The 12,404-nt window shown below is 42.2% G+C and overlaps 1 protein-coding gene across 2 annotated transcripts in view; it reads right to left on the bottom strand.

The window, feature by feature from the left end:
- Positions 1 to 12,404, bottom strand: part of MMP16 (matrix metallopeptidase 16) — a 159,376-nt gene that overhangs the window by 71,303 nt on the left and 75,669 nt on the right. For both annotated transcript variants that reach the window (XM_033155517.1, XM_033155516.1), the window contains one exon: positions 7,024 to 7,146. In XM_033155517.1, coding sequence (XP_033011408.1) covers positions 7,024 to 7,146 — 123 coding nt within the window. The remainder of the gene's footprint in view (positions 1 to 7,023; positions 7,147 to 12,404) is intronic.

Consider the following 12,404-nt stretch of genomic DNA (forward strand, 5'->3'; position numbering starts at 1 on the left):
GTCTGCAAGTGATGAAGTAATGCAGCCCTCCTCAGTAATACAAACAAACAGTAATTCAGATGTCTGGATTATCTGAAGACTTTGGATGTCCTCCAAGGCTGGATGCTGCTGACTGAGGAATGGCTGTCACGGGCCCTAGCTAAGAACCACAATGCCAAGGGGTTAAGTATACTAGCCTACAAGCAGGCTGCGTGAGAGTGAGTGCTGGCTACTGGCCCTTTCTCACTGCTCCTATTCAGTTATAAGCAACACTACAGTCACAACCAGCCAAAGTATACATGGCACTTTATTCCTACATTGCCACCATCAGAGGTGATTTGTTTTATATAATTGTAATTCATTTCTAGTTGCATTTTGACCCAAATTTATTTATTTCTAAGCATTTCTAGACTTCTTGATACATACACCCCTAAGCATTATACAAAAGTAATGTAAAAACAATAAAACTGTATAATAAAAGCAGAAACAGGTAAAAACAGGAATTCAGAAATAACAGGTCCAGTTTTGAGCCCGCAAAATGTCTAAAATTGAGCCCTTGCAATGTCTTGCAATGAAGTGGAGGCTCCAGCTGGAAATGCAATGGCCAACTTTATGTGACTCTTCTTAAAAAGTTGACCCATTTCCAGAGAATGCCGTACTACTCAAAAGATTGCAGTTTAATCCTGAGTACTTGGTTAAGAACAAAATAAGTGCAGATAAAGATGGTAGTTTGAAGGAATTAGAGCAAATAGGCCAGCCTCAAATGTGGCCACAACATTTTTATTTTGTTTTGTTTTGTTTTATGATTTCATTTTACCATCTTGCTGCAGAAAGGAACACAGGAGTCTACATCTTCTAGCACTGGCCTCTGGATTTTTGGCATACACTACAAAATTTTGAAGGAGGGCAACAATGAGAATCTGTCTCCAGCAGAAATGGGAAGTTTGAAGCAAGAAGTAAGTTGTGTTTCCACATACATAGTGGATGAAGGTGGTGGGAGGCTCCTTCAAATCTTCAGTGGAACACCTGAGTGGGGTCGGAATTACAGCTTGGAATCAGTCACAACAAATACAATCTCAGCTCCGCTCTGCTAAAGTGATCTGTTGCAAAGACCAATTGACTTAAATAAGGTCATTATTTCATGTACTGTTTGAGCATCGTGTCAGGGAACTGTCCCCAGTTCAGCGCAGGGTGGTGGAAGGGCTCTCGGGATGCTACAGAGAGCCCCACCCCCACCTGACCAGCAGCACCTCCTCTTCCAGCAGAGGAAGCAGTGATGTCTCCAGTGGGGAGCGGCAGGCAGCTCCGGGTCTGGAGAGCAAAGGCTCTGGGGATGTTGGAGAGACCCTGCACTACGCTTGCTCAGCGAACGAGGAGGGAGACACACCATTCCCGGCACCCCAGGTTCGCAGAGGGGTGAAACGTAAGGAGGGGAGGTGGAGATTTCGGATACCGAAACTCTTATGTTGGGGTCACAGCTGGAAGGGGCCACTCCCGGATTCTGCGAGTGACTGATACAGACATGTACTTGTAGCTCTGTACTGTAAATAGTATGCACAACGAACCTGTAAAAAGATAGGTCAGAGTCTTGCCTGGTTACTCATGAGCAACCACCCCACGGACCTTACACATCAAGAGCAAACAGTAAATTACAATACTTAGTAAGGAAAGCACTTGTACTATGTAAATATCATCAGTGTGGTGGGACAGCAGTTAACCACCAATGTCCATCTTCTGAAAGCAAAGATTTCCAGAAGACTTTGAGTTTGGTGACCCTTCTAGAATAAGATTCCTCGCCTTAAGGCAAAAAAAATTCTGTCCTTGAGCAGAGGACGTTTTGCAGCCATAAACAGAAAAAAGTGACGTTTTGATACATGAACTCTAATAGTAATAACACAAGAGCACAATTTTAAGCATATACACAATTCCATGTGATAGATGAGCCTGCCTTGTTGATGACAGATGCAGGGAAGGCTGAATTGGAGAAATACATAGTTTTGTGCCATTTTCAATAAACAGGTAAATTGTTAAGTAGTCCCTTTCTGTCAATTTTCCCTTTCTGCCTAAAATGCAGTTGTTCCCAGACACCCACAGTCATCTATCTAATCTGTCAAAAAAAAAAAAAAAAAGGCAGCAGCTTGTGACAATTGAGCACTATTCTCAATTTGGTAACTACTTTGAGTATTTGGTCCTTTTTACAGTAATTTCAACCTTATGGGGAAGACTTCCTTCATGGCAGATCCCTTTCACTGTTACACAATTTGTATGGATGCCAAATAAGATGCCAGAAGGCTGTTCTCATATATATTAAAATATAAACATGTTTATGTAAGTATAAATGTATGTATCAGCCTTTACTGCTTCAACTATGGGTCACAACAGAGAAGAAACAGTAAATTAAACTAGTGAATTTAGGAAACAAAACATTCCTAAAAGAAGTAAAATCTTATTTATTATACTACTGAGAAGGAAGAAAGTTGGGTTGAACTTTAGAAGCTACCAAGGTGAATTCCACCACTGCTAACAGAGTCAAGCTATGCCGAGAAGCCCACAGAAAAATCAGTTTTTTTGCCATTCAGACCAATTGGCTTCCCCGTCAAGAGAAAGACGTAACCGTGTTTTGTGACTGACACCAAATTGTTCAGGATGGCACTGACTGTGAAGAGCTCTAACAGGATCTATTTGAACAGGTTGGCTGGAAACTAGGAACTAGTTATAAAGATTGACTGGAGTTGTGATCCAGAAGGTGGCTGTGCAGTGGTCAGTCCAAAATGGAAATGATCATTAGAAAAGGGGAAGAAGAAGAAGAAGAAGAAGAAGAAGAAGAAGAAGAAGAAGAAGAAGAAGAAGAAGAAATCATCTTTGTCTTGGATCCAAAGATAAGTTAACTGACAGTTCACAGAAGGAAAAGTTTCCCATTCTTGCCTCTCTCCAACATGGTGTGCAACCCCCCCCCCCCCAGCAACCACTTGTGCCCTCCTGAATAATGTGGGATGGGGCACAGAGGGCTGCTGAGGGACTGAGTGGATCTCTACCTGCTTTGAGACAATTAGCCCATCCCAGCCATCTCTCATGTGCCACCACACACTGCAGAGATCCCCCACCCACAAAAACCCACCTGGAGAGGTTTTTAAGGGAAGGGAATTTTTCCTTCAGGAAAGTTCTTTCAATTAAGTTAGCTTAGGATTCAATGAGTTATATCTACATCTGTTGGATTGTCCCTGGATGCCACTGGTTTTCCCTCTAATCGGTGAGGTTCATTTGATATTAACGCAAAACTCCTATAGAATGCTGTTCTGGTAGATTCAGTAAGTGCCTATGGTCCAACCATTTGTTTGCTGAAAGTCTTAGTCACCTCTAGGGGTGAAGTCAAACTGCTGCATTAGTAGCACTCAAATGACCTTCCCAGGGTAATAGCCTTGGCCATGTGCATGGAGGTCCTGGGCTACGCAGAGAACAACAACAACAACAACAACAATTTATTATTTATACCCCGCCCATCTGGCTGGGTTTCCCCAGTCACTCTGGGCGGCTTCCAACGAAAGATTAAAATACAATAGTCCTTCAGATATTAAAAGCTTCCCTAAACAGGGCTGCCTTCAGATGTGTTCTAAAAGTCTGGTAGTTGTTTTTTTTCCTTTGGCATCTGGTGGGAGGGCATTCCACAGGGCAGGTGCCACTACCAAGAAGGCCCTCAGCCTGGTTCCCCATAACTTTGCTTCTCACAGTGAGGGAACCGCCAGAAGGCCCTCGGCGCTGAACCTCACCCCCTCCCCTCAGCCTTACTGATGTGGTCCAAATAAAAGCAGAGCAATGTGCTTGGCACCAGCTTGGCTGCAGGAGTTGCCAGAAGGAGGCATACAAGATGCCATCCAACCATCTTAGGGACTTTACTCTGGATTTGTGTAGGGTTTACTCCTTAGCTTTTTCTTCTCCTTAAGATATCCTGCAAGGCAGTCGAGGTTTTGGATCAGAGTTTTCCTTCTCAAGTTGACAAGCCCCATCAGCCTTCTTCCCTCTGCACCACGAGCAGAAACTGCCTCCTTGACCGTTGGACCCACTTTTGGTCTCATGTGCTCAATCCAATAGTTATTTTATTATGAACTAATTAAATTAAACCTCCACATTTAGTGACTGTATGCCTCTGAATAACAGTTAATAGGGGGTCTGCATACCTTGTTTATGGGTTCCTTGGAAAGCTCTGACTGGGCACTCTGGGAAACAGGACCTGCTACTGAATGAAACCTTGCCATTGCCCAGCAGGGTCCTTATGTTCTTAACAGACCCCACCTTACAGGAGAAGCCTGCTTCACACTTTGAGAACTGCTACTGAATTCTCAACATAGTTCTTTGAATTATTGATCACACCCATTAAGAAAGCAATTTCGTACAAAGTAAGCTCAAGATACGGGGAGAAATCTTAATGCTTGCAATACACGACACAGAGAAGAAACAACTAAACACAATATAGGCAATGGAGTGAGGTGGAAACAAAAGATGATCCAAGAGATTGTGCAGTTAATCACAGTCATTCATTATCTGGGGGGGAAAGGGATAGCTAGCGAGTGAGTTTTCTCATTTTTCTGACTATACATAACAGCTCAAGATGCAGACATCTAAAGCAGACAGCGAGCTCTGTAGCACAAGCTTCCTCAAACTCGGCCCTCCAGATGTTTTGAGACTACAATTCCCATCATCCCTGACCACTGGTTCTGCTAGCTAGGGATCATGGGAGTTGTAGGCCAAAAACATCTGGAGGGCCGAGTTTGAGGAAGCCTGCTGTAGCACTTTGTCTCAAAACAAGGTGACTGGCAATAGAATGGGAAATGAAATCCAATGTTGGTAAGCGCATAGTGGGAAGAAACCCTAACTTGGCTGTAAATCACTCAGGGAATATAAATCCTCAGAACCAGTGTCCCTAAAAGGGAAGGGGGAGAGACTGCTAAAATAAGGGAGGAGAGAAAACAGTTTATTTAAGATTATACCCTGATTTATTCTGGAAGCTTAGGATGAGTAACATCACATTATGATAGAAAATTCTTTCCAGTAGCACCTTAGAGACCAACTGAGTTTGTTCTTGGTATGAGCTTTCGTGAAGTGTGCATGCACACGAAAGCTCATACCAAGAACAAACTCAGTTGGTCTCTAAGGTGCTACTGGAAAGAATTTTCTATTTTGTTTTGACTATGGCAGAGCAGCACGGCTACCCACCTGTAACTATCACATTATGATATTAGCATAAAACATTATTCCAGTGCCCTTCTTTTCTTAACTGAGCTACGCTACGAGATTGTACAGGATTTCTCAGAAGAATACACAAGAAGGACTTTGCATGTTTGAAATTTAATATATAAATACAAATGAGTATTGCTCAAGCAAAAACAAAAACAAAAACACCACTTCCTAATCATGTTCAAAGAAAATCCAAACATTTCAGGCAAATATGTTCTAGGACTATCTCTTCTGCAAGCAAGCTTCGTAATATCCCATTTTAAAAATGTAAGGTTTTTTTAATATGCCAATGAAAATATACAAATGAGAAATAGCATGAATAGGGTTCCATTATTTATACTCATCAGTCTAGAACAAGGAAATGCCCTATGAAATTAGGATGAAATTAAGCAAATTGTTTTTGACACTAAAAATTCATTGATCTTTGGAATTGCTGGAATCTGCTTTAGACCAAAGTAAGGCCCTCAGTCCATCTAGATGGGTTTTGTTTATACTGTAGTTCTCCAGGGCTTGAGGCCTATCTGGAGATGCCAGGGATTGAACCCAAGATCTTTTGCCTGCAAATCATGTTCTCTGTTCACTAAGCTATAGTCTTTCCTCTATGGAACCCGCTGTCCTGGGAAGCTACTAAATCTAATAATAAAACTCTGTTCAAAAGAGTACTAGACAAATCAATAAAATCAATCAATAATGATGAGCGCAGAAGTTCAAAGGATTCACATTCTCGCAGTGATAAAATATCTAAGGACCCTAAATTTCTGGAAGTTGTAGTAGTGACAGCGCTCACCCATTCTGTGGTTGAAATCTACCTCTGTCACACCAGCCTTAAACATGGATGGTCACAGCAAACTTTAAGTAAGTTACCCTGGCTAGATATAAAGGCCACAGTGTATATTTCCCCTAATGGACCAGCCTCCACTGTAGAACAAAGGTGGAGCCTGTGGGTATTCTGCAAGCTTAGATACGAGTCAATCCCTTGAGCCACTACATCCAATAGGCCTCCTAGCTATACTGGCTCTTTGTTTGCATCTTTGAATGTGCCTCTGATTCTGGGCTGCTCTCTGCCACAGCCTCTTCCTGCTCACTAAACCCTGTTGCTTCTTCAGCTTCCAGCACCTCCTCCTCCCAGTCTGCTCCCTCTTTGCCCTTTGACCAGTTTCCCACCACCAATCCCCTGGCTCTGAGCCTTCTTCCCTAGGGGTACCCCTGGAGGAACACCAGCTGCTGTCCCCCACCATTCTTCTGCATCCAGCCAGTCCATGACGCATGATCTAAAAGTGTTAAGAGAATTACACCCACCCACCCACACACACACACAAATACTTCTATAAAGGCATGAAAATGCTTCATCAGCCACTTGCCAGTTTTTAATCAATCTAATTCTACTTTGGCATAGACCCGAAGGCCCTGAAACCCAGAAAGCACTCCCTCCCCCATGACATGGTGGGCATATTTAGATGAGTAGACCCCACTTTTGTTCTTCCTGAGCAATTTCCCCAGAAAAGTTGCCAAGGCTGTTGAAAGATGTTCATAGAGGTTTAAAGGGAGGCAAGAGGTTAATTTGATAGTGAGAGCTTCAAAAGAACACTTTATATAATCACGGACCCATTTGGACTCAGGAAAATCATTCATTGCTTCTGCAGCTTATGAGCATTTTCTCCCAAGACATGCAAATCAATATTTTCAGGCTGCATACCAACATCATTGTCTTTGACAAATCATATCTCGGTAATAGAGCTGCATTTATTTATTTATTTATTTGCAATGCTAAAGCACTTACAAGTGAAAGGGTCACAGCTCTGCTTTCATTACCTGTAAGTGATATGTTTGTGTTGCCACTTCTGTCCTGTTAATGCGTATCGCTTTCGACGAATATTAAATCTGGAGTTGCCTCGTGTCTGATCAGGCACACCGCAACGAGGCTTCTTCATCCAGCTTTAAACAAATAAGGAGACAAAGGAAGAGATCAGTGGCACACAATGGCAATAACTTCTTAATGCAGCTGACAACCGCTAGCTCATTTCATTAATATACAGCTATTCTCTCTCTCCAACCTTCCAAGATACGACTCCCACCCCACCCCCACACCCCACCACACACTTCCACATATATTTCCTGGCTGCCATTTCTAAATAGCACATCCCATTAGGATACTCATACAGGGAGGCAGAAAGGGGAAAGCAAGCAGACTGGTAGGTAGGGTTGCTACCTATTCATGATTTGCATGGATCCTTCATATTTCAGGAGCTCCGTGCAAATTAAGTAGGAAATCAACAATGGATGGTGCTTTGTGAACTGGGCTCTGATTATGGCTACCTTCAGTTTCTTTTATTTTTTAAAAAAGTGCCTAGAGGGAGAAGGCAGCTCCTTGAGAGAGCAACAGCAAGAATGATTTATATGTAAAACCTGCTATTAATGGAAGCTGTGAAATCCATGGAAGCTGCCCCCCCCCTGCCCAATCAGTCTAGCTTAGTGTGATCTGACTGGCAGGAGCTCTCATGGTTTCTGACAGGTCCTTTCCAGCCCTACCTGAAGATGCCCAGGATTGAACATGGGATTGAGCATGCAAAGCATGCACTGTACCACTGAGCTTCAGCTCTCTCTTTCTCTAACCCATATTATAGAAATGTAATGCACATTGGAGGAATGAGTAAATGCCCCCTATCTCATTTGCTTATTGTGCCACAGGATGGCTTTGCCTGACATTTCAATCTACCTGCCCTCTGGTTTAACTTTCTGAATTTCTAAAATGGCAAAAGCACCATTTCCTACACTTATCTCTCTCCCCACCCCACCCCCACCCCATGCATATCAGGGCATTGATTGAATCTGCACATGATGTGCACAGTATAAGCAGAGCTCTTGATACAATCCTTTTTGCACTGTGTTCTCCTCAATGAGTTGATGCACTCATGTGCATCGTCAACATGTGGGGGGATGTAAATTACAGCAAATGTGCAGTGGGCTGAACAGAAATCAAAAGATAGGACACATGACAGGTAACTTTGACAATCAAGTCATTTGGAAACCCCATAACTGGAGAGAGATTCAGACAGGGAGAATTCCATAAGCATTCCCTGTCTGAAGCATATTGTGTTCGTTACTCTGAAAACTAAAATTGCTGTGTAAGATAATAAAGGTCTATAACGACCATTAGGCTGGATTGAATAGCACTATTATTTGAAACTCACAATTATACCTAATCACAAGGACAATGCCCTAATGTTGCTTTCCTCTTGAGTCACTGAAACAGTGAATAGCTGAGCTATTTGTATTTTGCCATGTAACACTAGGAAGCTGCTCTCACTTTCCAAGGTTCACTAACAACTACAGGAGCATTTACAGGCAAATAAAATGCAATTGATTCAAAAAGTAATTTCACAGTTTGGATACAATCCAATACAGAATTAGGACATAGAATTGATTCCCCTTGCCTGAAATTAGCCGAAGTTGGTGCAGGATTGTGGCCTTTGTGTTTAGATGTCTCTCTCTTTTTCAAGTCATTTTTTTAAAAAATCTGAACAAGCTTCATTTCATTTCATCTCTAGCCCAAAAACACAGAGGGATTGTTTGGTCTCAGGCTCTGACATAATTGAGCTTCTCATTAGTTTCTTTCCACTAAGAGCAAACAGCTTTCATTAGCAAAATACAGTTTCTCGGTGGAACAAGAGCACAACAACTTCCTCGACAAAATCCCCTGCATTAATTGGGTGCAAACTCTGTGGGAAAGACCGAAAGATAACCACCTCCACCCACATTGCCACATTCTTCACCTTCAGGCTGACTTCACTTGCATCAAAGGATCAGGCAACGATAAAGTAGCTCCCATGCTGCAGAATGCGCATGGAAGTAGGAATTCAGGGTTGATCAAAACTGAAATAGATGAAAAGTGAGCAGGGAGAATAGGTGTTTGACTTCCAAGGAAAAAGCTAATGAATATTAGACAAATATTAGACTTTCTCTGGAAGTCAGCCAAACAAGTCTGAGGTTTTTTTTATTGTTGTTGCCCTTTTGGCATACAGAAAGGCTCCCTTTCTTGATTCACCTGCATTCAGCTCAATCCAATACAGAAAAAATGGTCTAGGAAACACTAGGATATTGTTAAGCCTCCGTAGGCAGGCACTCCCCACCCCCGCCTTTCGTAGCACAACATAATGAGGTTAACTGCAATTCCCATCATCCCTGACCAATGGTCTTGCTAGCTAGGGATGATGGGAGTTGCAGTCCAAAAACAGCTGGAGACCAAAGTTTGGGAAACCCTGACCTAGATTATGTGGGGTAATCATATAAGGGTGGTAGAGGTACAAAGGATCCTGTTTTAATGCAAAAGAGAGAGAACCAGATGGAAAGGATGTTCTTTCCATTATTTTAAATGTCAAGCAACTATCAATACCCCATATTATCCCTCCACTAGCTGGAGGGATACCTCAGCATTCACTGAGCCTACACTAGGTAGAGGGAGTCTTATTAGCTTACATGCAAATGATTACACTTAAATATGATAGCCATCTAAAGGGCTGTCACATGGAGAATGGAGAAAGCTTGTTTTCTCCTATTCCGGAAGCTAGGACCCAAACCAATGGATTCAAGTAACAAGAAAGGAGATTCTGACTAAACATCAAGAAGAACTTTCAGGCAGTAAGAGATGTTTGACAGTGGAATGGTCTCCTCAGTTGGTGGTGGTGGCGGCCTCTCCTTCCTTGGAGGTTTTTAAGCAGAGGTTGGGTGGCCATCTGTCAGGGATACTTTGCGGGGTGTTGGACTAGATGATCTAAGGGGTCCCTGCCAATTCTTTAATTCTATGAAATATGCTCTGAAAATAGGATATATGCATTCCCCCATTTGATAATTTGTGTACAAAGAATGACACAACTAGATCCAGTATGGGCTTTGCGGCCCCAAGTAGCCTCCCCCCCCCCCAAAAAAGGTCTGTAGTCTGGCATTCTATACAGGAAGCCACAAAAAGGGTAAGACAGCATAGAAACTGCTTATCAAATAAAGCATTTCCTAAGTCCATCCAGGCATATAAAAGTTCTTTGGTGCGGACAAGCCCTTCAGTATACGTGAACAAACCCTCAGGATTGCAGTCTGTCATGTCACGAAACTGTCACTTAATGCTATGAGTTCTGAATAGGTATCCAAAATACAGAGGGAACTATCTTTTCTCTTGTCCAACAGGCGCTTTGAGCTCAATACTAGCAAGAGAGATAAAGAAAAGTCTTTTGGAGTCCTCACAATGGAAACCATGTATGCTTACTCTGATAAGAAGAGGCTTCCAATTTAAAATGAATGCTACTAAGAAACCATTCATGGGCTAAAGAAAACAGGTCCTTTCTTTAACAAACAATAGTTAGCAGATTTACAGTAACAGCGATGCAGGGGTTCAGCCGAATTAAATCCAGGAAATACTATTAGTTGTGCATTCTAATTGTTAGTTCCGCAAACAGAAAATCTCATGGAGTGGGTTTAGTAAACATTTACTAAATATTTAAATGAAGGATGGAGCTGCTTCTCTGACACAGCAAACATTTATTTATTTTTCTCTTGTTGTATGGCTAATATCTTACATGCTTAAATGTACCAACATATAAATGCAGGTGTCTTCTAGTGAGGTTGAAGGGAAACCAACTACTTTTAGGCAAAGGTCCTTTCTCCACCCCACAAAAGTCTCAGGAGTTGCAAAGATCAAAGCATGAAAAGGGCTACAGCTCAGGTACAGACAGACAACATGCTTAAAATGCTCAAAGTCCAGAGTTTAATCCTAAAGAGATCCAATTAGAAATAGGCTCAACTAGTTGTGCTGGGAAAGAACAATGCCCCACTGATAAATTCAGAATAAAGACATCACAGAGTTGACCCTGTAAAGTGCAGACATACGGTGAGGCTCACCACCAACTATCAAGACAGAAACTCATGTTGAATCTGAACAAGACCTGCAACTTCTGAACCAAGGACTTATGCCTTGGATAAGTAAAAGGGGAACAACTTTAGCAAATGGCTTCTGCTATCCCCCGCCACACCCATACTTGTGTTGTGCAAGTCGGCCTTGTGGTATTTCCTCAGTTGTGTAACTACTTCTAACTCCAAAGACCTTGGTAGCTTGGTAGCTATCTCCACAATGCTGTTCAAGCACAACTGTCAGAACCTTGCAGGCCTTTTGGCACCAAAAGGTAGTGAATTGTAGTGAACTGAAATCATCTGGACTGAACCTACCTTTTAAGTCCACCAATGTAAATTCCCACATATATTTTGATACCTACAGTAATTCTAGGCAATTACAATTTGAGAATTCTGAACATGTGTGGAGGACACAGCACTACAAAATGGATTTGCTTTTAAAATGTTAATGACAGGTCATATCAAGTGCAGCCGGGACATTGTGATCGTTAAGAAAAGACAGCTCAGGTGATGCAATGGATCCATATAGAACAGGGCTGGGGAACCTGTGGTCCTCCGGGTGAATTGCTGGACTCCAACTCCCATCATCCCTGATCATTGGTCATGCCGACTGGGGCAGAGCGGAGCCGGAGTCCAACAACACGAGAAGGTCCACATGTTCTCTACCCCTGCTATAAAATCTCAAGGAATTTCCTTCCGCTTTCATAGAAAGGCCTCTTTTTCAGATAGCTAAAAAAGACCATCTGATATATTATATTTTGATCAGTGGCTGTGATTGATAGAATAAGGAATCTTCTGAAGAATGCATGTATGTACTACAGTGGTACCTCGGGTTACATACGCTTCAGGTTACATACACTTCAGGTTACAGACTCCGCTAACCCAGAAATAACACTGCAGGTTGAGAACTTTGCTTCAGGATAAGAACAGAAATCGTGCTCTGGCGGCACAGCAGCAGCAGCAGGAGGCCCCATTAGCTAAAGTGGTGCTTCAGGTTAAGAACAGTTGCAGGTCAAGAACGGACCTACGGAACAAATTAAGTACTTAACCAGAGATACCACTGTAATTTGTATTTAAAATAAAACTATATTATGTGTGTTTTATAGATTGTATGCACTATAATTTGTAATAATAAAAGGGTGTGATTTATCTTTAAAAATAAACACAGACATCCATAATCTTTCAGATGGTTTTAGCCTGAACAAATGTAAGGGCAACATGCGGTTCTCATGCATTGATACTATACAGCTATTACACCAATAAGCAGCACTCATACACATTGCAGTAAGCAAATA

This window comes from Lacerta agilis, chromosome 7 (genome assembly GCF_009819535.1).
Source record: "Lacerta agilis isolate rLacAgi1 chromosome 7, rLacAgi1.pri, whole genome shotgun sequence".
Classification (NCBI taxonomy): domain Eukaryota; kingdom Metazoa; phylum Chordata; class Lepidosauria; order Squamata; family Lacertidae; genus Lacerta; species Lacerta agilis.